General features: G+C 45.6%; 1 protein-coding gene across 1 annotated transcript; it reads right to left on the bottom strand.

The window, feature by feature from the left end:
- Window positions 1–1,944: 1,944 nt before the first annotated feature.
- LOC146192256 (uncharacterized) lies at window positions 1,945–3,596 on the bottom strand (the record flags this gene model as incomplete). Its single annotated transcript, XM_084600444.1, has 4 exons — window positions 1,945–2,059; window positions 2,134–2,503; window positions 2,888–3,132; window positions 3,499–3,596. Coding segments are annotated over 4 exons (828 nt in total), but the record flags the coding sequence as incomplete, so codon positions are not given.
- Window positions 3,597–21,842: the final 18,246 nt, after the last annotated feature.

Genomic DNA, 21,842 nt, shown 5'->3' with positions numbered 1-21,842 from the left:
CTGACATTGGCAGAAACTGCCTGCAGTAATTGATATATATCAGAAAGTTTGGAAATGCATTGTTTGTCATGCAGCCCAGCACCTGCCCAAGCTAGTGTTCCAGGGTCTAGTAGCCCTACAACGGCTCAAAACTGGGGGCCGCTGCCTCTTAGCCCTGCACCAGCTGAGACTGAGCTACTTGGGCGATACACACCTCCAGCCAGGTAGACAAGCAAGCAAGCAAACTTTGTCATGTAGTCATTTATTAACTTTTTGTGCTTTTTCTTCTCAAGGCTGTCCAAAGGAACACCTTCAGGTGAGCCACCTTCACGGTATGTACTTGCAAGTTTCATACTTCCTAAGATAAAAGATAACTTTTTGTGCTTTTTCTTCTCAAGGCTGTCCAAAGGAACACCTTTCAGGTGAGCCACCTTCACGGTATGTACTTGCAAGTTTCATACTTCCTAAGATAAAAGATTGAAAAAATGGTGTGAAACAATGCAGTTTTCATCATTTTGCAGAAGGAAGAAAAGGACAGAGGACACTTTTGAAGACTGCGTCAAGGCAAGCCTTGACAGATGTGCTGGCAGTCTTGCTAGCATGACGAAAAAACAAAAGAATGAACAAGAATGTGACGACGACAGTGACGCCGCGGGCCGCTTAGTCACTGCGAAGCTTCGTACTCTAACACCAAGGCAGCGATCGGAAGCTATATTTAAGATATCTAAAATTTTGTACGAAGCTGAGCAAGAAAGTCTGGAATTTTGAAGGGAAATAAAGCTAACAATTGTTTGAATTCAAGAGTATGATGCCTGCATTAAAGGGACACTAAAGACACCCAAAGATGCTATGAAATTCTAATAAACTGCATTTGGTGACACTGTCGCCGCATATCCGGCAGCAAAAAATCGAATAATAGCTGAGATATTGCGATAAGAAGTTGGGGTTTTTTCTTGTTCCCGCCGGTCGAATTCAAACTGCTGCTTCCAACTACGTAGTCGGGGTTCCACCTATGACGTAGGTGGAGACTCCGTGATTGCTGGCGCGCAGGCAGCGGTGCAGAAATGTATTTCTGGTGCTTCGTTATTTTTAGTTTTTACTTTTTACCCTAGGCCCTTTTTTCGCCGGGCGACGAGCGCAATATATCGACGCTCTCCTTGGCATGGGCGGCATGTATGCCCCTTTTGTTTACGACGCCTGCAAATAGCACGTTGAAGGTCTTGTTGACGCAGTATATGTTGGTCAGATGTGCCATGATTTAGTGAAGAATTGAATGATAATGCGTTTTTCTTTCGGTACTTAGCATATGTATGCTTTTCGTGGCGTACGTAGCTGCAGTCAAGCGGTCAGGTCGCAGTCGAAGCGGCAACGGCGGCGATATGTTGGCGCAGAAGTGTGAACGAAGGAGTGTGTCGGCGGTAGCGGATTTCGCTCGCTCGTGCCTCCGAATGCTCAAATGGGAACCATCAAGGCGCATCTGCTGCTCCAAGCTCGTAATTCAGGCGCTGCAGGTTCAAACAAACTATCCGAGTGCGCACGGAATGCCTGAGCCAAAACATAACCAAAACCGAAGTGGGCGCCTGTGGCGCCTCCAAGTATATTTTTGTATTGGCCTTGCAACGTTTACGTTGTCTTTTCGCCGTCGTTTACGTATGATAAAAGCGTGTTATCATGTTTGAGAAAAAACGTACTACCGCATTCAAACATTCAACGTAATTCGAATTTGTCAGCCTCCGGGATCCCTAGCGCGTCACGTGATTTGTAGTTGTGAGCCTCGGCCGTTTGGCTGTGGTGGCGATACCTGTATTTCTGTTATTCTTCTTTGCTACCTTATAACAGCTCTGTTTTCAGTAAGAGTGGTCTTTTTGTAATCAGGAACTGGCATTCTATCGATGCAAACCCACTTCTTTTCTCTCTTTAGTGTCCCTTTAAGTTTAAAGAATATATTTTAGAGCAGATACAGCATTATCCTGCTTGTTTTACCTTCCGTCCTGCACGGTTGACAATCCTTTCTTGCCATGGAACTTTGCCATCCGTGACAAAATATTGTGCCAGTCTGTCACGCACATCCATAGCAGACCTGCAACACAACATCGGAGTAGCTCAAGATGCACTGCACAAAAATGTTGATTGACATAGGCTTTCCCCATTTACCTTGCAGAGTGGCAGCCTTGTCTACTTATTCCTCTCAGTCCTGGAAGGTCATTGCCGTCTGTCCTCCATAAGCGAGCAGTCTCATTTCCCTGCCAGTCCTCACTGTCGGCATAGCCAGGTGGGCTGTAGGCGGATCGTGCCAATGCGCTCTCCGACATCATGAAGTTATGCAGCACAACACATGCCTTGCAGATATTTTCCGTCGTTTCCTCTGATGCTCTAAAGGGCCTCCTTAATATTCGCCATCTTGCCACCATAATTCCAAACGAATTTTCAATGACCCGGCGAGCCCGGCTTAAACGATAATTAAAAGTAGCTCTCTGCTGGAACTCCTCACGTCCAGATGGGCTTAATCTGTGCTTCTGCAGGTCTGTAATGACTAAATGCTTACAGCTCTGGATGGCGCATTACAAAACGCGTCGTGTCACTAAGGATGGCTTGCATTCTATATCTGACTTAAAAAACCTAGTTTGATTACTGAAAGTATCGTTGCTTTTGAGTAAAAATATGTGGATGGTTACTGTGACAAAAAAAAAATAGAGATTTTAATGTGGACTTCAAAGATCACAAGCAAAACTATTTAAATGAGCATAATGCTGTTTGGTCCCATTCGACTAGGGTACTTCACCCAGATATTTGCTCTAAAATGGAAAACAAATAACAGAATTACCTCCTGGGCAACAAGAGCAACTTTAGAGAGCATCAGAAAATTACTGGCTATAAAATGCATAATGCTATTCATAAACAGGTTCACCACGACGGGCATAGGGACGCATGAGGAATGTCTTCAAAGGGAAGGCTTCATCACCTACAATAACGGTGGGAATGTCACCTGCCGACCCAACAGCGGTGGGGGCTGGAACACCACACCAGTTGTTGGTAAGATCTTTCAGCAAATCTGAACGTAAAAATATTCCTGAGTCCCCTTCACCACCACAGTGGCAAAGATCCACATATGTGAATCTGAAACAAGTGTCATAAGAGAAGGAAATCAGTAAACTAATAATGAGTGCCGTAATAGCAGGTGAGAAAGACTAGGTTAAACCTCTCCAAAATAAATGACGCCACTATAGGAGAATGTTTTACTCAGATATTGCTAAAAATATTAAATGCATGCTATCAGCACGTGTCTAGGACTCGTGTTCTTGTTACATAGCGCTCCATCGTAAAATATTTCTCTGCAGATGCTCATTGTCTGGTGCTGCATTTCTTACAGCATTCAGTCGGCTTTGACATTAATGTTTACCGTTGCTGCAACCAAAAGAGCAAAGCACCGAGCCGTAAATGGCTAGAAATAAGTTGAAACCAAGTGCAGGTAATAACTTTATCTGTAATGTGCATCACAGCAGGCCAAAAGGACAAAACTGAAAGTTTTTTTTGTAGTTCATGTTTCTTGACCCAGAGTTATTTGGGCATTCAATGTTTACATGCTTGCCGTCAAGGCTTCCAATGCAATTTGGAAAATTTCAATAATTTTCCATGTCCAATGCAATCTGAATCAGACACAAATTTGGCAGCAGTAGCTGGCTTAGTAAACAATTTTATAGAAGTGGGGAGAGGGAATAGTGCATATAATGATCAATCAATTAAAATTATGCAAACATAAACGTCCTCATCTCTGCTTCCTGTTTGTTCGGCTGAAACTATTTTCTTTATGAAACATAAATAATTTCACGAGTTTCAAACATTTACACGTGGGTCTCGCAAAACAAAACAATCCATATAAAAAATACTTAAAAACATCTGAAGATGCGAGATTTCACTGCATAATCACAGCACAAAAAGAATGAAGTAAAGGAGGCACTCCAGGGTGTAGCACTGACCATTCCATTCAACTTGCACTACATGTCACGGCAACATGTGCATACAATGTTTTAACAAGTACTGCAGTTTGTTGGAGAAAAGAGATGTTTGTTTCCCAAATTTTTTCCTTAATTTTAGATTAAGGGTTATGCTGAACTGTCACTGCAAGGTGGCATAAACAGTGACGTGAAATTTATAGTCGTCCATGCAATGAGCTAGTACTGAACACCTTTGCACTGTTAGAAATGAGGTGGCAAGGTTCATATGGATAAGTAGAGTCATAGCCTCCTTTTTCATAGAGTGCACAGAGTGCATATTTGGGAAAGTTGACAGTCGGCTGCGAGAACGATGAAAACGGCATGCAAGGCCCTGAGATTGTGAAAGTTGAACATCGTCACTCTGACACAGCTGAAGATCTAGAGATTCATGAGTCGAGTCGCTGCTGAGCCGCGCAGATGAGGAGGGCGAGAAGCCAAAGATTGTTAGGTCGCACAGACTAGAGCGACGCATTAAGGATGTGGGAATTCAACATTTCTCTCGCCCGCACGACGCAGCGAACACCCTCTCTTTCTCTCGGGGAGCCCTCATCTTTCCCCTCCTGGCTTCCTTCGCCCGGCGCTGTAGCGGAGAGGGCGGGGGTGAGAGACGGCCCCTCCTTCCCCTTCCCCTCTGATCTCAGCGAAAAGCATCGAGAGACGACGCCGCGACGCTGTAGCGAGCGGATGCTGCTATGACACCGAGGGAGAACATTGGGCGTTCCCAATAAACGACTTGGCCCGCTGGCTATGTTTGCCTCAGTGTGATGCTCTTCACGGCCACGGGTGTGGTCAGAGCTAGCGTGTGACCTCGGTTCTCAAAGCGGAGCCGCAGCCCCGTGAGAACCCCACAAAATGGCGCACCAACGTGGGGCCCCACTGACAGTCCAGTTGGGGAGGCTAGCTCACGAAGAATGGTGGAATTCCACGCAGTAAGTCGTCCCAAGTCGGCTGGGCGATCCCGGCCGGTATGCGAAGCCTAGCCCGATTGCAGGGGCTTCCAACCGCTATTGCGATACGCCTCCAGTGGAATCGCAGGTGTGGTCCGCCGAACGAGTCATTCTCAAGGAGATCCTGAGCTACTCGTCAAGCTACTGCTAGTTGCCTACGCTACCCCCTTACACCCGCTCGGGAAAGCCAGTTGGTCCAGCTAATGATAAGTGCCCATTTGCTTACCTCCGCCCAGAACCGCCGATGCGGTAAGTCAGTTTTGCCCGTTGGCTCAAAACCGTGCTGTCTGTACGGCGGAGAATGCGGGTGAGAGCGCTGCCGAAGCGCGCCGAGCACACGTTCAAAGTTCACCGGCTCAGGAGAGTCAAGAGCCAAGTTGACTGGAGCGGCATCTCATGGATATGCGGTGAGGTCACTCGTATTCGGCAGGTCAGTTCACGAGCAGCCAAATGCCGTTCGGAAAGGAAGTGTGATATAGTCGCCTGTGCGATGCCTCTAGGAGCCGTGGTACACCAAATCTGCGGAAGGAGGTAGCATCGGGGAGCGCTCTGTTGCGGAAACCTCCAATGCACGTGCATCTCGTAAAAGTGGGGACGCCCACTTGAGCTTGCGTTCAGCAGTTAAGAGCTGTCAGGGGTTAGTAGGAGGGCTCATTTATTTTTTTGTTTGCCGTAAGAGGATCGCTAGTCTTATTGAAGAGACAGAACCCCGCGACGATTCAGGCCAAATTGCGCTGTGAAGCCACTTGTACTGTGGTTGGCGTTAGTTAACTCTAGTGCAGCTGGTATTGCAACGAGTGAGTTGGAGACTTCCTGCTGGTCTATGAGCAAGCTTTGCTACAATAAGTGCTAGGTAATGATGCCTCAAATGAGGGTAGAAAAGTCGTTATTCGCAAACGAGCGCCAGCTCCGAGATCGGAATATAGAGCCGATCTAGGGTGAATATACGAGATCGCATAACTACCGGAATGTGCACTGGCACGCCATTTCCTTAGCTCTGCGCATGAACTCAAAGGTCGAGACCAATGTCGACGGCTACGCAAAGCGATTGCGCGAGATTATGGCCAATGCCAATGGGAGGGCGAACCGCAGCCGCGGTAGCTATGCTTACACACTCAGCGACGTGACGCGAGATCTCGACAAGTCACGCGCCCAGATGGGTGGGACCATTAGAGGTTGCCGAGATTGTTTCGCGGCTGCAAGCGCGCTCTCCTTCGAGACCGGCCGTGGTGGAGCGTAACCACGCCTAATGTTGGCTGACATCGGTTTCCCAAATTTCCTATGGCCTCCGAGATCACCTCCAAGCGCGCGTCACGCGCGCTGTGGTAATCTCAGTGGCCATAAACTTTTCTTTGTGTTTCGCCGCTTTGCAGCTACGTGTCTACGTTATGGTAACAATATCGGTAGTTTTGGTTTCGAAACCAGCGCACTGCAAGGTTTTAAAAAATAGGCTGCCATTACCGCATCGACAGAAATTTTCGAGTTTTATCTCTAGCGTAGCAAACTGGCTGCAGATGCTAAATGTTAAATGGGTCTGGTGAAGTTTCACAATAGGCGCGAAGCTGCATCAAGCCGTGTCGACGAGGCAATCGCTTGGTCCTTAAGGTAACTGCCGTCGCTGTCGGCATAATTGAAGAGACTTCTGCTACGGCCTATGACTATGATGATCCAGCCTTTTCTACATTGCGTCTTCTAGTTAGTTATATAAGAAAGTCAATGGGCCCAATTACGCATTTCATTTGGAGACGTTTGAAACCGCCCGTCAATGTGTACATTAAATAATTCATTCATTTATCTGTTCATTCGTTCGTTTCGTCCGTAGGTTACCCAACCGGCACTTAATGGCTCGTTCGGCCGAAAAGTAGTCGGCGTCGTCGTACCGACACGACAAATTTAATGTCATTTCCATCAAATGACATTTCTTTGCTGCCACACGACAAAATATTACGCCATTCGATTCAAACGACAGTAGGTACCAAATTTTTTACAGTACGTGCTTTTTGTGCCTTTTCAATGACGACAAACGGCAAGCACTCTGTCCTGTCATGTTTGTGGCTAAAAGAACGGTGACTCGTTCTTTACTCCTTTTTCCTCCGATGCAGGGATCAAGTGCTGTTTCATCAGCATTAAAAATGTAATTTGGATTATATGCTACGATATGTTCCAGCAGCTGAGCGTTCTTCCAGTTGTTGGCAGCATCTTCGTTGACGGCACCTCTTTCGCCGCACACAGTCTTGAAAACGAGACCATGTCTGTCTCTAAAGCGCGCACACCACCCTTCTGACGCTTTGAATCCATCGATATGCATCATCAGTGCAAACCTCTCGGCCTGCGCCATGATGAGGGGTCCACTCAATGGGAGGTCTGCATCACGTGAGTCTACCACCCACCGAAGCAAGGCTTCTTCCAACTCCGGATGAGCTGCTGTTCGCAGACGCTTTCTTGACGCTTGGAACTTCTCGCTTTCGAACGCCTGAAGAATCTGTTCTTCATTTTTTACATATGTGCTTAAAGGTCCCCTGAAAGGGGTCACAAAGAAGGGTAAACAACGCCATAGCACTGATAGTTATTCAACCACCAATCATTCTCCCGCAAAAATTTTCGATCTAGCTTCTGCAACACCAGATATATCGGCGATTAAAAATGACCCTTCCAATTTTCCCTCTCAACTCGTACGCCGAAGGGAGCCATAAAAAAAACAAAGAATACAGCCAAGTTCAAAGCTCCGCCCAGACATACGTCACTTCGACGAACTTCCGGTTGCCGCGCGCTCGCTCGCTGGCGCACTCGCGCCAACCCGTCCTCGCTCGCACACGCCTGAGGAGTTCGCCAGTTCGCGCAGCGACGGTTAGTGTAACCGCGAACTCGTGGTTATCCTATGTTACACGGCGGACCAAACCATGGTTGCACCACTAACCGCGGTTACCGCAAACCGAGCTTGACGACCTCGGTTTGCGGCGTTAACCGAGGTTATGACGGCGTCTGTTGACGGAAGCTACTCGTCGGCGCCCGAGTGCGCGAAACGTACGAGCGGGTCTGCTTCACAAAGTTATTCATTTGCCCACTGTATCACATTTAAAGATCGATGTATAGATTATGGTGCCGCCAGACGTCTTCGATTACGGCCGACAGCGCAGCGACTGCGTACTGAAGCCTTGTCTTGCCTACAGTATCGTTTGAACGGCTTGTTGCTGAGCAGAACGTCAAAAAATACGCGGCCTTAGCTATGAAAGTACACGAGTTTGCAACGCTTGCAGCACGGGATGCCGCGAGCAGGCTGAGGTACGTTACACAATTACCGCGGGGGTGGAACGTGCGAGCGCGGCGAACGCCGGCGCCGTGCGTGACCGTCCCTAGTCGCCGCTAGGCCTACTTGTTTCGCTTCGAAGCCGCGGCGGTCGACGCTTTGGAACATTATCAACGCTGTCGTAAATCGTCTACTTATGAAACTGCCTTATAGTGATTCCTATCCTGCACCAATTATAGGATTAACTCTGCCGACGCATTAATCGCAGAGCTAGTACGAGCAGATTGGATCAGCCGAAATGCACCAGCGGCAGCTGGCTTGAGCAGAAACTAGCTTGTATCACGGCTATCGCTGTTACCAGCAATTTGCTGCTGGTCAGCGATCCTCACGAGGGCTTCATACTTGATAATCGTCTCAGTATTCCAGACGCCAACAAATTTTAGCACGCTTTATTTCGGACATCGGTGCTAACGATCCGCTGTGTCGTTCGCGAACGGTATGCGGGAGGAGGGGCCACAGCGGCGGTGTTTACTTTACGGCGGTCGAGGAGGTGCTGCCATCGTGCGGTGCTTGACCGTGCTGTTGACGCCTCGTCGGACGACACTCCGATACTCCTGGAACCACGTTATATAAATAAGATATTTGTAAATGCAGCTTCGTTCTGCCGATCCCTGCGTCGCTTCGGTTGTTGCACTTAATGGGCAATGGCCACCTAACCGATAAGGGCGGCGAGCTGTGTAACAGCCCGCATAGAGTTCGAGCAGCGCACGAGCAGACGACTTTCGCAGCTACCGGAAGTGTGTCCGTGACGTCATGGTTGCAGTGACCGCAGCGAATGGCAGCTTCTAGCAAGCCTTGCCAGTCAACCGACCCGTGACGTCACGGCACTAGGAAATAGTTCCATGCGACACCACCAAGCGACATTCTCTCTGCCCGCGAATTTCAAAAAACGCTGTTTTTAAAAATTAATAATAAATCGCTGGCTTTGTTCCAAGGAGTTATACTTTGCGTTAATGCTCAAAAGGATGTGTTCTACACACTGAACACGTTTATCAGTGGTTTCTTGGGGGCAGTTTCCGTGGACCTTTAAAGTACTCCTTTTAACGTCATATTTTTTCATTGCTTCTTGTCGGGAGAGCCCGTTCTTAAGGCCCCGCAAAATTTCCACTTTGGTAGCCAAGTCCTTGGCCTCGTAGCTCTTCGGCCGTTTCGCCGGTGTTGCCATCGGGGGTGAGTGCGGTGATACCAGAGCACAAGAGAAGCAATGAGCGGCACTAAAGCGAGCAGTCTTCAATACAACAGCGTAGCGCACCGACAGCAGCAAAACGACAAAATGGCACCGCCAGTAACGTCGACTCGTGAAAAAAACAAGAAAAAGCACCCATCCAGCCACAAGTCGAGCCAAGTTGATTGATGTCCATGGCGATGCTGCTTTTGGGTATCACTATTGCGCCGCGATCGTCTTATTTTCGTTTTCGAGCCTCGGTAGCAAGTCCGAATTATCCGTTGTGCGGTCAAATCCGTCCGAATTAACAAGAGTTTCGTCCCATAGACTCCTATACATAATTCTGGGGACCAGGCGCGAAGGTCGAATTATCCGATTTTCCAAATTAACGGGAGTCGAATTAACAAGCTTTTAATCCAAACCAACTCTGGCTATGAGACGCCATAGTGCAGGTCTGCGCAAATTTCTACCAAACCATGTTCTTTAAAGTGCACTTAGGCCACACAGAACATTAATGAATTACTTTTCTCCTTCATTGAAGAGCAGCCGCCTGAATAGTATTTGATCCCGCATTCTTGGGCTCAGCAATCAAAATCCCTCACCACTGAGCCAACGGGGCAGCGCGATTGCGACGAAATGAGATTTTATACATACAAGTGTACAGACTGTGAGCCCAGCAGAACAGGTGCCCCTACCAGGATACTGTACCAACCTGTACAGGCCCCTTGGTTCCGCTCTGATCACGTTCATTCTACAGCACTCATCTAGTCCCATAGAATCTGATGCCTTAGACTCCAAAGGGAGGATCATGTCTAGCAGCGTTCAGAATCCTTCACATCATTTAAAAGTACCCAGAAAGGGGTCACAAAGAAGGGTAAACAACACCATAACACTGATAGTTATTGAACCACCCATCATTCTCCCGCAAAAATTTCCGATCTAGCTTCTGCAACACCAGAGAGATCGGCGATTAAAAATTACCCTCCCAATTTTCCCTCTCAACTCGTACGCCGAAGGGAGCCATAAAAAAAAAAACAAAGAATACAAGCAAGTTCAAAGCTCCGCCCAGACATACGTCACTTCGACGAACTTCCGGTTGCCGCGCGCTCGCTCGCTGGCGCACTCGCGCCAACCCGTCCTCGCTCGCACACGCCTGAGGAGTTCGCCAGTTCGCGCAGCGACGGTTAGTGTAACCGCGAACCCGTGGTTATCCTATGTTACACGGCGGACCAAACCATGGTTGCACCACTAACCGCGGTTACCGCTTGACGACCTCGGTTTGCGGCGTTAACCGAGGTTATGACGGCGCCTGTTGACGGAAGCTACTCGTCGGCGCCCGAGTGCGCGAAACGTACGAGCGGGTCTGCTTCACAAAGTTATTCATTTGCCCACTCTATCACGTTTAAAGATCGATGTATAGATTATGGTGCCGCCCGACGTCTTCGATTACGGCCGACAGCGCAGCGACTGCGTACTGAAGCCTTGTCTTTCCTACAGTATCGTTTGAACGGCTTGTTGCTGAGCAGACCGTCAAAAAATACGCGGCCTTAGCTATGAAAGTACACGAGTTTGCAACGCTTGCAGCACGGGATGCCGCGAGCGGGTACGTTACACAATTACCGCGGGGGTGGAACGTGCGAGCGCGGCGAACGCCGGCGCCGTGCGTGACCGTCCCTATACTCCGTTTCATACATCAGGTGCAACGCAGCGAAAGCTACGCAAGTAGTCCGCAAGAAAAAAAACAGGAGGCGTATCACTACGCGCTCGTTCTGTAGGTGAGTGGTTCCTGCTGAAACGGGCTCTATTCCGAGCATACACGTTTGCAATAACATGCTTCGCATGCTTAGATATCTTCACATAGCGGATGTTATAGAAAAAATGCGCACAAAAGAACCATTTTCTCAAAAAGAGATGCGCAGCGCGGAGGGCACAGCCAGCGCCATCTGGTGGCACAGCTGGCAAGGTTGCGGGGCAGCAAAACGCGGCACGAGCAAAAACGACGTAAAAAAACATACAAATTAGCCGAATCCCACTTTTCTTCTCTAGAAAAGGTGCTTTTTATAAAGTTGATGGCAAATGTAAAATGCATTAAGTTGCAGATAAAGCAACTATTATTTTCTCTCGTCAAGAGCAGGCACTATTTTTTATCGCGGATGCGGAGAGCGCAAACAAGAGCTGTAGCTTTGGTAGTGTTGCACTTGATGTATGAAACGGAGTATAGTCGTCGCTAGGCCTACACTGTTTCGCTTCGAAGCCGCGGCGGTCGACGCTTTGGAACATGATCAACGCTGTCGTAAATCGTCTACTTATATGAAACTGTCTTATAGTGATTCCGATCCTGCCATAGTAAAATAATTATAGGATTAACTCTGCCGACGCATTAATCGCAGAGCTAGTACGAGCAGATCGGATCAGCCGAAATGCACCAGCGGCAGCTGGCTTGAGCAGAAACTAGCTTGTATCACAGCTATCGCTGTTACCAGCAATTTGCTGCTGGTCAGCGATCCTCACGAGGGCTTCATACTTGATATTCGGCTCAGTATTCCAGACACCAACAAATTTTAGCACGCTTTATTTCGGACATCGGTGCTAACGATCTGCCGTGTCGTTCGCGAACGGTATGCGGGAGGAGGGGCCACAGCGGCGGTGTTTACTTTACGGCGGTCGAGGAGGTGCTGCCATCGTGCGGTGCTTGACCGTGCTGTTGACGCCTCGTCGGACGACACTCCGATACTCCTGAAACCACGTTATATAAATAAGATATTTGTAAATGCAGCTTCGTTCTGCCGATCGCTGCGTCGCTTCGGTTGTTGCACTTAATAGGCAATGGCCACCTAACCGATAAGGGCGGCGAGCTGTGTAACAGCCCGCATAGAGTTCGAGCAGCGCACGAGCAGACGACTTTCGCAGCTACCGGAAGTGTGTCCGTGACGTCATGTTTGCAGTGACCGCAGCGAATGGCAGCTTCTAGCAAGCCTTGCCAGTCAACCAACCCGTGACGTCACGGGACTAGGAAATAGTTCCATGCGACACCGCCAAGCGACAATCTCTCTGCCCGCGAATGTCAAAAAACGCTGTTTTTAAAAATTAATTATAAATCGCTGGCTTTGTTCCAAGGAGTTATACTTTGCGTTAATGCTCAAAAGGATGTGTTCTACACACTGAACACGTTTATCAGTGGTTTCTTGGGGGCCGTTTCCGTGGACCTTTAACAAGACATTCTTAAGGTAAAACTTGTTCAACGCAAAAGCTCATATGCCTCATGTCCTTGCATTACGATGCTGTGATTATTAGATCAACCATTCAGGAGAAATACATTCACATAAGGGCTATTGATTGGAAAGGCAGATAGGTTAACTGAAAAGTAGAATATCTGACCTGCTACTCTGTACAGGGAAAGAGGAAGAGGAAAACAGAGGGTCGTGACATGATTAAAACATACACAGGAATATTAACTTGCACCACAGTCACAAGTCGAGTCCTGTGTCATATAACAAGCAGCAGAAAGCCTGCACTGCCTGTAGAGCTTTCCATTTCTGGCCAACCAGCCAATAAGTCCTCTGAGAAAGGCCTGTTGCCAAAACACTTCAAGAAGTAACTCGAGTTATTGTTTTGCACGCATATACTGGACACACCACTAGCACACGCTCCACAGTCTCCGTAATGTCACATGTGGAACATTCTGGGCAGTCCGCCTGTCCAATTAAGTATAAATATTTGTGTGTGAAACCACATTTAAGTGCATGGAGAAAGCATGCATAATCGCATATAATTCCATGCAGAACAGAAAATTACGTCGAGTCGAGCATTCTAAGATAGATGTTTTGAGTGTCTGGCTAGGCCCAATAAGTCACTGCCACACTCCTGATAAAGCTCAAAAGACAAGTGGCACTATCCATTTTAGTAAAACTCACAACTGTTTCCATAAAGCCTGCAGTAAGCATGGATCCACTAAAGCACTATCTTGTGGTCTTGAGCAAAAGCAGATATAAGGAACTCAGTGATATGTAGTGCAAAAGGCCCAAAGACTGGAAAGGGTGTGGCATAAAAAACTTCAAAAAATTTGTAATGCAGGCTTTGAAACTGAATACACAAAACTTCTGAAGTTCCCCACAGATGTGGAAAACCTCTTACCGAGGGGCCACAAGCTCAGCAGCAGTTGGTGAAGAATTATGCCCTAAAAAATATGAGTCGTGTTCTGAGTGGGCATCACCACAGTTGTAGGCAACACTTGTGTTGATACAGATCTATCTCTGTACACATAGATATAGTTCTAATATTCTCAGCAAGATGTATGTCAGCTTAAGTTGCTTGAGTCTACTAATTGGTAACAGTATCCCGAGAACATGCAAACGCACCAAAGGTTCAGTCATTACACACACAGGTTGGGTGGGGTGATATGGGAAGTTGTAGCGTGATAGCATTTGTGATTAATGGCAGCAGAGTGCACGTGAAAAACTGCTGTTCAGCTGCTTTAGAATGCCGACAGGAGCACAAGACAGGAAGACGACACAGTCTCGTCTTATGCTGCCGTCCACGATTTGCGCAGTTACCTCAGGATGGAAAACTAACAAGCCCCAAGCTGCTATTCTGGCTAACATGCCATTGTTTGAGGTGCATTGCGGAAGCCAAGGTTTATCCTAACCATCTGCACTTCTACGCTGTAAAGTTGTAAGCCAAAAATGTACATGTTAAAGTACTGAGAGTGGTGCTCATTTGGGTGTGTACCATTTTCCTCACTCAGGGGATCAGATTCCAAGAGGGCTAGCACACCCAACCCAAAGCACATGTAGCAGAAGTTTGGACTGTCGAACCGAGAAGTTTTCAGTTCAGTTCCTTCCCTATTTTTCAATTTGTATGAGCATCAGATTGTCTGTGCTTGTGATTAAATTGCAAAGGTGTACATACCACCTGCTCTACTGACCAACCTCACTGCATATTCACAGTTTTCGTTCGATCAGAAGGCTTTCACAATATTCAGTGACACAAGCAGCCACTGAGACAGGATCAGTGTAACATTCTTCGAGCTTTGCAAACTGTGGTTACATTGCTTACTAGCTAAACATGCATGGCAAGCAGATATGCACACTAGGACACAAAGATGCAGTGCCAATGTGGGCGGCTCTTACGTCTAGAGCTGCCCGTTAATCCTGTTACATTCCAGCCTGCAGTGAATTCAGTAGCAAGATTTCACAATTTAACCGTCTCAGCTATATATTTTCAAACTTCACCCCAGCACCGAGGAAGTCCTTCCTCAGGACGAGAGGAAGTTCATTATATTACCAGCGTTTTGGTGGCATATTTTCACACTTGACTCCAGCACCGAGGAAGTCCTTCCTCAGGACGAGAGGAAGTTAATTATATTACCAGCATTTAGGTGGCGTATTGAACCAGCAGGCCATTTAACTCAATGCCATATGCAGGTTCTAGTGCAGATATTTCCATGCAAACTATGGGTGTGTATGGTCAACAAGGGAGGCTTTACTATACATACCTTTTCAGCACGCTGTTTTACGACTGGTTAATATGTGCTACATTTCAAAGGATAAGGCTCGTATTATTGCATGCATGTCTACTTAATTGCAGGTTATGTTGGCTTGCTTCTGAATGAGACTTTAAAATGCTACAAACAGTGGCCAACTTTCAAAGCAGCTTTTGCAGCGAACCTTTCAATTTTTATACTTCCCATGAGCCACTCTTTTCCAAGGTCGTGTAAAGGTGAATGTGGCAACTAGAACATCTAGGTTTGTAGTGCAACAAGGACCACGACTCTGTAGTACATTTGGGCATTCTCTAATTTACCAAATGAGTGTTAAAGAGAGACATGTTGCTTTCAAAAGAATTTATTGCTTGGTTCATCAGTGCATTAAAAATATTTAGGCTAGAAGGCAGTTGACCTGGAGCAAGACACCTTTTATTCATGTTTCTTTGCTGTCTTCCCCGCTCCTAAATATACAAATGGGTATATACAGCTTCACAATCATGATGTATTGAGGTCAGTGCTAAAAAAAGATTGCACCCGAAAGGTATAGGTAAGGATTGAGTACACAAAATTCATTCTAAGTGAGCCTATCTATGTCTTGTAGATTCCAAGGGAAGGCAAGTGTAGAGGGAGGTGGCAGAAACTCAGGCAGGCAGATGAAATTAGGAAGTTTGTGGGAATCGTAAACGTGGCACAGGGTGGGGTTATTTGGATGGATATGGGAGAGGCATTTGCCCCGCAGTGGGTGTAGTCAGGCTAGTGATATCCGCAATACTAACAACTGGATGAGTTGATACCGATTCAAAACCAGCCAGAAGACGAAACACATGAGAAGAGAGGAGCACAAGACAAAGCCTGACTAACAACTGAAATGTTATTGAAGGAAAGAGGAAAAGGAAGATTTGCACGGAAATGTGTGCGCATAAAAAAACCCCAAAGTAGTGAAAGCATGGAAAGCAGAAAGGGTGGAAAACAGCCAAGTCACCATTGTGCTACTGAATCATCTAAAAGAGCAAATTCTTTGTGGTCAAGGGCCACCCGCTACAAAAGGGAAGCCATATATCCAAATCCAAAGGCACATTATAATGCAAAGGCTAAGGATGTGTGTGTGGCTGAGCAGTCGGTCAACAGTCTTTTGGGGCCTTTTTTACATACGCTCCTCTGTGTTAGTCTTTTGCTGCCTCTATCCTTCAGTAAAATTTCAATCGTTAATCCACCAGTCTTGCAGTTCTATCTTCTCCTGTCTTTTGGCTGGTTTCACAACGAATAAGGTGATGACTCTACAAACCTTGTTCAAACTGGAAACCAGTGTAACTGTCAGATGAAAATCATTCTTATTTGGCTTGCAACACAGAGGACTTTATTGTGATGCCTTTCTAGGCATCCCCAAAGCCATTGTGCAAGCTGGCTGTAGCTGATGTAGCAGTGCCTCCTGTTGACAAGAAAAAGAGCAATATTCACTTTTCAGCATAGCAAATTGAAAATGTGATTTGGGTCTTTTACAAATCTGAAAGTTATTCATGTTGCCAGCAACTGTACAATTCCCACCCAACAGGTCTCAAGCTGTACAGTGAAACTTTTTCTGTCAATTTATTCTCCCTGGAAGTATGAAAAACTGAATTCTGCTGCAGGTGATTGAGAGAGAATGAGACCACCAAATATTAAAGGTTATGTATACTTGCGCGAAGAAGACGGGACACAAAAAAGGCGCATATACGACATGTACAGAGCGCTCCGTACATGTCGTATATGTGCTTTTTTTGTGTCCAGTCTTCTTCACGCAAGTATACGTAACCTTCAAAGATGAACCAACTCGCCCAAATAAGAGTATTACTCAAATATTAAAACTGCACTGCAATCACAATTTGCTACTGCAGCAGGATAATGCCTGAAGACTGCAGCTTTTCTATAAATGGTTCCGCCACTAGCCACAAGATTATTGCTGACTTGGATGCATGTCACGATAGCTTTTTTTTTTTCTCGCACGGTTTTAAAGCAGCCTTGGAAGATCGTAAGCATGCAAGTTCGATAGAGGTGAAGGGTAATCGTCGCACATTCAGGAACCTCTGCCGTCATATATATGAGTATACGCGAGGTTTTCGGAAGTGATCCCGTTAAAACGGATCAGCTTATACGATCGAAAGTGAGGAGAAGCTATTACATCGTTTGTAAACTACGCGGCCCACCATAGCATAAATGTGCGCAATTATCGCGCGAGTTTCAGCTTATTTCTTGTTTTCACTTGTTTGCATATGCTACAGACTGGGTTCAGTGCTTTCATTTTTAATTTTTACTCCTATGCCTATACACGCAGAGGGCCAAGCCGAGCAAGTGGGTTAATTCAAACGAATTATTAGACTATAGAGTAATGGCACTATCATACACGCCTGCCACACTAGTTAGCAATTTTTCATTAACTTTCAATGATACGCCAAACTTAGAACATTTTTGGCACTAAACCTCCACCAGTTGTAATGTTACTAGCCACTTTCTGAACAAAATTACAAGGCAAACACTGTGAGCAAATTAAAAAAGACGTTTCTTTATTTACAAAACTCATGAGGTGGACAAAGAGAAAAACAATATGGGCAAGCACAATCAAGAAGTACACACAAACATTTCGTTATTTACAAAGTTCAATCACCACATGATGACTACTTGCGTAGTTTTCCATTCGCAAAGATAAAACTCGCAAGATTAAACACGCAGCTCCTATCTTGCTCAGCATTTTTTTTTTCTGTAAGCTGCTTGATCAATTACTATTTTTCCTGCGTTGATAAGCTGTGGCCTAAGCGACTTTTCTATGATTATCTTCGTTGTTTCAGTGGCATGGTCCTTCCTTGCTGCACAAAGCTAAAAGAGAGCACCTCTTGAAGTAAGCAACATAAGCTAGCGACATGTACGCTACACATGGAATGTAGTGATGTACTCTCCACTGAAATTTGTTATATTTGCAAGCAAGCGCAGAAGCCTTAGGATTAAAAATGGGGAGGAAAACGAATGTCTCATCAGTTCACCAAACTGCAACAAGACCTTGCAGCTGAGCAACATGCATGCCTTTGACCACTCGAGCATACGCTCATAGCATTGATTCACTGCCAGCTTCACGAGTGACCATTAGGCACTCAAAGACTACCACCTACAAGAGGTAGTCTTGATGAGTAACTGTTTCACAAGCAAAGAAGACTATTTACACGAGCACAATGCGTAAATTCTAAGTAGAACGGAATGCATTATGTGAACGCAGCAAGAACATCAACACTCCGCTTCGGTAGTAAACACAACACTTAAATTGTGAAACATTTCGGACACACCTTGCAGTCAGTCTTTGCTGGAAAACCAGCTAAAAATGAATAGCTATGTGACAAGCTCGTAACAAATTTTTCATCAATGTACACGTACAAAAAACGAGAGAACCGCCAGCGGAGATACGCCGCGAGCGGGCTGGACGATGCATCGACGCCTAGGTGCGCACTGCCGCCTGGTGGCGCTTGGAGGAACTGACAAAATTACATTTGGCTGGGGCGCGCGCTGATTGGAACGGTCGGAGAGAAACACGTGCGCGGAGGTTATCTCGGAGACCATGGCAACTGAGACGCAGTTTCCTCTGCGGTCGCGGGCGGCGCCACCATTCGTACACACCCGAATTTCGACCAATCAAACCGCCATTTTTGATACATGGGCCATATGGGAAGTTTCGCAACTGGTAGTATCGAAGAGCTCTGGGAAATAATGGGGGTGAAGTAAAAAAATGGTACCTGCAATATAACAATGTTCTACCTGGGTACCTGCATTAGTGCAGACAGAATGCCCCTACAGACACACACACTCTTGGTCCAGTCAGCTACTTGTTGCAAGGAAGCCAAAAGGAAACACTGACCTTGCCACTGCATTGCTTTTTTCTGGCTCAAGTCCTGCAAAATTTCTCATGATGCAGATAATGAAAATCAAATCAATAAGAACATTCTTTAATTACCAGAAGGCGTACCTCTTTCCTGCAGTCAACATGGTAAGTGTGCAACCTGTCTTTTTTCACAATAAACAACCCTAGTTTACAATGCATAACATGAAGAAAACTCACAAGCCATAAATCCTACAGTGAGCCTGCTTTCAGATATCAAATGATTGCGGAATGCATGGCTACTCTTGGAGATGACTATTATTCCAACCAATTTCAAAGTTGCATGCTGCCAACTGCTTAACTTAATCGCATTTAATGCAATTTCAAGTTAGCACAAAGACTTTAATTCACTACATGTTTATTATATGATAATGCCCTCTCCGTATTAGGCCAACAGACATAATGTGTACTACTACTCTAGATTCACCCATAAGATATTGTAATGCAAAAGCTGCTTTGCTGGGAGCCACTGCAGTGTGCCATATTTATAAGAAATAAAGCTGCAAAGGCCGAAGGAGTGAAATTGCTGTCGATAACTGTAACTGGCTGTGAGGGTAAGCTGCATGAAGTGAACCAGCAGACTGCTGGCTCTTCTCTAGATTAGAGCACTGCAGGTGCTAGGGCCAGCCTGAAAGCCTCGGCCTGAAAACTGTTGTTTTGCTGGGCCTGGGCCGGGCTCGGCCTGCGCCCAGGCTTGGCCGAATAGCCAATTTCCAATATGCATTCTAAATGACTGTAATCTATATCTTTTAAATGCACATTGTTCATGGTAACTTTAAATAAAATATATCCCCCAAAATTTTTTTACCAACTGTTCGGTTCCATGGATACTATAACTATGCCCTTCTCTGCTGAGAAATGTTTTGTAAGGTTTTTCTCACATCTTGATTTATTGTTATCTACTGACTGGTTGATTTCTCGTGAAACGGATCAGCTCAGCCTGGTGTGGCAAGCGAAGCACAATTTAAGCACTTGATTACTATTTTGAAATGAAATGCACTCCCATGAAGTGGAGGAAAAACACTGTCCAACTGAAGCCAATTTCTACATTCGTCATAGGTCTGAGATGAGCATCAGGAAAAATTGCTGGCATCTCTAGAAGACAGTGAAGTGGAGCTGTGTGGTGATGGACGCTGCGATTTGTCCGGCTACAGTGCAAAATTCCTCACATATTCATTTTTGTGCCCCCAGCTTAGGAAAAATATTACATACTGAACAAGTGCAAGTTGGAGAGGCAAGTACACAAAACTCAAAGCTTAAAAACAGTGAACAGAAGTCATGACAGTGCTAATTAACTCCGCACTTTTTAAAGTTCTCTGTAATTTAGTGTAATGACTTTGCATTATTTTGATCATTTCTTTTTATTCTTGGCAGAAATGTATTGATGACAGTTGGTTTTCTCCGGTTTTCAGACAAATGCAGTGAAAGCGAGTGCCCATATGGAAAAAGAAGGCCTTATCAGAGGCCTTGCATTTTTTTCGAGCATTGGAATTCAAATTCAGTCATTGATAACTGGCAGACACCCGAGAATTAAGAAGCACATGGAGCAGCACCAGTCCATTACTCACTACTTTGATGTTTGGCACGTAGCAAAAGGTAGGAAGACATTTTCACCTTATTCAAATTAATATGTTGAGTGGAGCAGACCAAGTGTTGCGAAACTAACCAACTAATCTCAGTAGTTAAAGGATTACTAGCGCCTTGTAATTGTTAGCAGAAACAGCAAGTGCTGCTACACATAAAGGAAATACCTTGAAACAAGGCTTACTCACAATTCTAGATCTACTTAGGCATTCCAACAGCTTTTTAGTCATGAAGTGTGTAAATGCTAAGAGAAAATAAGAAAAGGGATGCAAAGGACTTGAAAAATTATAGACCAATCAGCTTGCTATATGTTACGCACAAGGTATTTACTAAGGCAATTGCTAATAAAATCAGGGCAACCTTACACCTCAATCAGCCAGACAGTCAAGCAGGTTTTCGGAAAGGACACTTTACATACTATCAACTAGGTGATAGCAAAATGCTTGGAATGTAACCAACCCCTATAAATAGCATTCTTTGATTATGAAAAAAAGCATTTAACTTGGTCGAAGCCCCCACAGTTATGCAGGCACTGCGAAATAGAGTTGTAGACGAGCTGTGCATGAAAACATTGGAAGATATCTATAGTGGCTGCACAACAATCATAGCTGTGCATAAAGAAAGTAATCAAATTCCCATAAGGAAAGGTGTTAGGCAAGGAGACACAAACCTCCCAGTACTATTCACAGCTTGTTTAGAGGAATTGGAGCAGTTAAAGATAAAGGTTGATGCAGCAATAATATGTGATTCGGTGGGGATATTACCTTGTTAAGTAACTCGGGAGATGAACTGCAAAGAATGATTGATGACCTAATCAGGAAAAGCAGAAAGGTAGGCCTAAAATTTAATATGCAGAAGACTAAGGTAATGTTCAACAGCCTCCGGAAGGAACAACACGTTATGTTAGGTAGGGAAACACTGGAAGTGGTTGGCGAATATGTATAATTAAGACAGGCAGTAACTGCACATCTGGACCATGGAAGAGAAATAACCAGATAACCGGGAGAATAAGATTAGGACGAAGAACAATCTGCAAGTACTGGCAAATTATGACTAGCAGCTTACCAATGTCTCTCATGAGGAACGTATCTAACAGTTGTATCTTACTGGTACTCACCTATGGGGTTGAAGCGTGAAGGCTAACATAAAAGGTTCTACTTAAGCTGAAGACAGTGCAGAAAGCTATGTAATGCAAAATGGCAGGTGTAACGTTAAGAGACAAGAAGCGCGCAGTAGGTCAGAGATATAACACGAGCTAATTACATTCTAGTGAAAATCGGCAGGATATGCAGTGCAAAGAGCACGATAACCGATGGTAAATAAGAGTAACAAATTGGATTCCAAGCGAAAGAAAGCATAGCAGGAGGGGGCAGAAAGTTAGGTGGGAAAATGAAATTAAGAAATCCCTGGGGTCAGGTGGATGCAGCTAGCACAGGGCAGGTTAGTTGGAGTAATATACGAAAGACCTTTACCCTGCAGTCG

Source organism: Amblyomma maculatum, chromosome 4 (genome assembly GCF_055883805.1).
Source record: "Amblyomma maculatum isolate TAMU_Amacu chromosome 4, ASM5588380v1, whole genome shotgun sequence".
Lineage (NCBI taxonomy): Eukaryota > Metazoa > Arthropoda > Arachnida > Ixodida > Ixodidae > Amblyomma > Amblyomma maculatum.
Note: the sequence above shows the minus strand (reverse complement) of the source record. Positions and strands in the feature narration are given on the sequence as shown.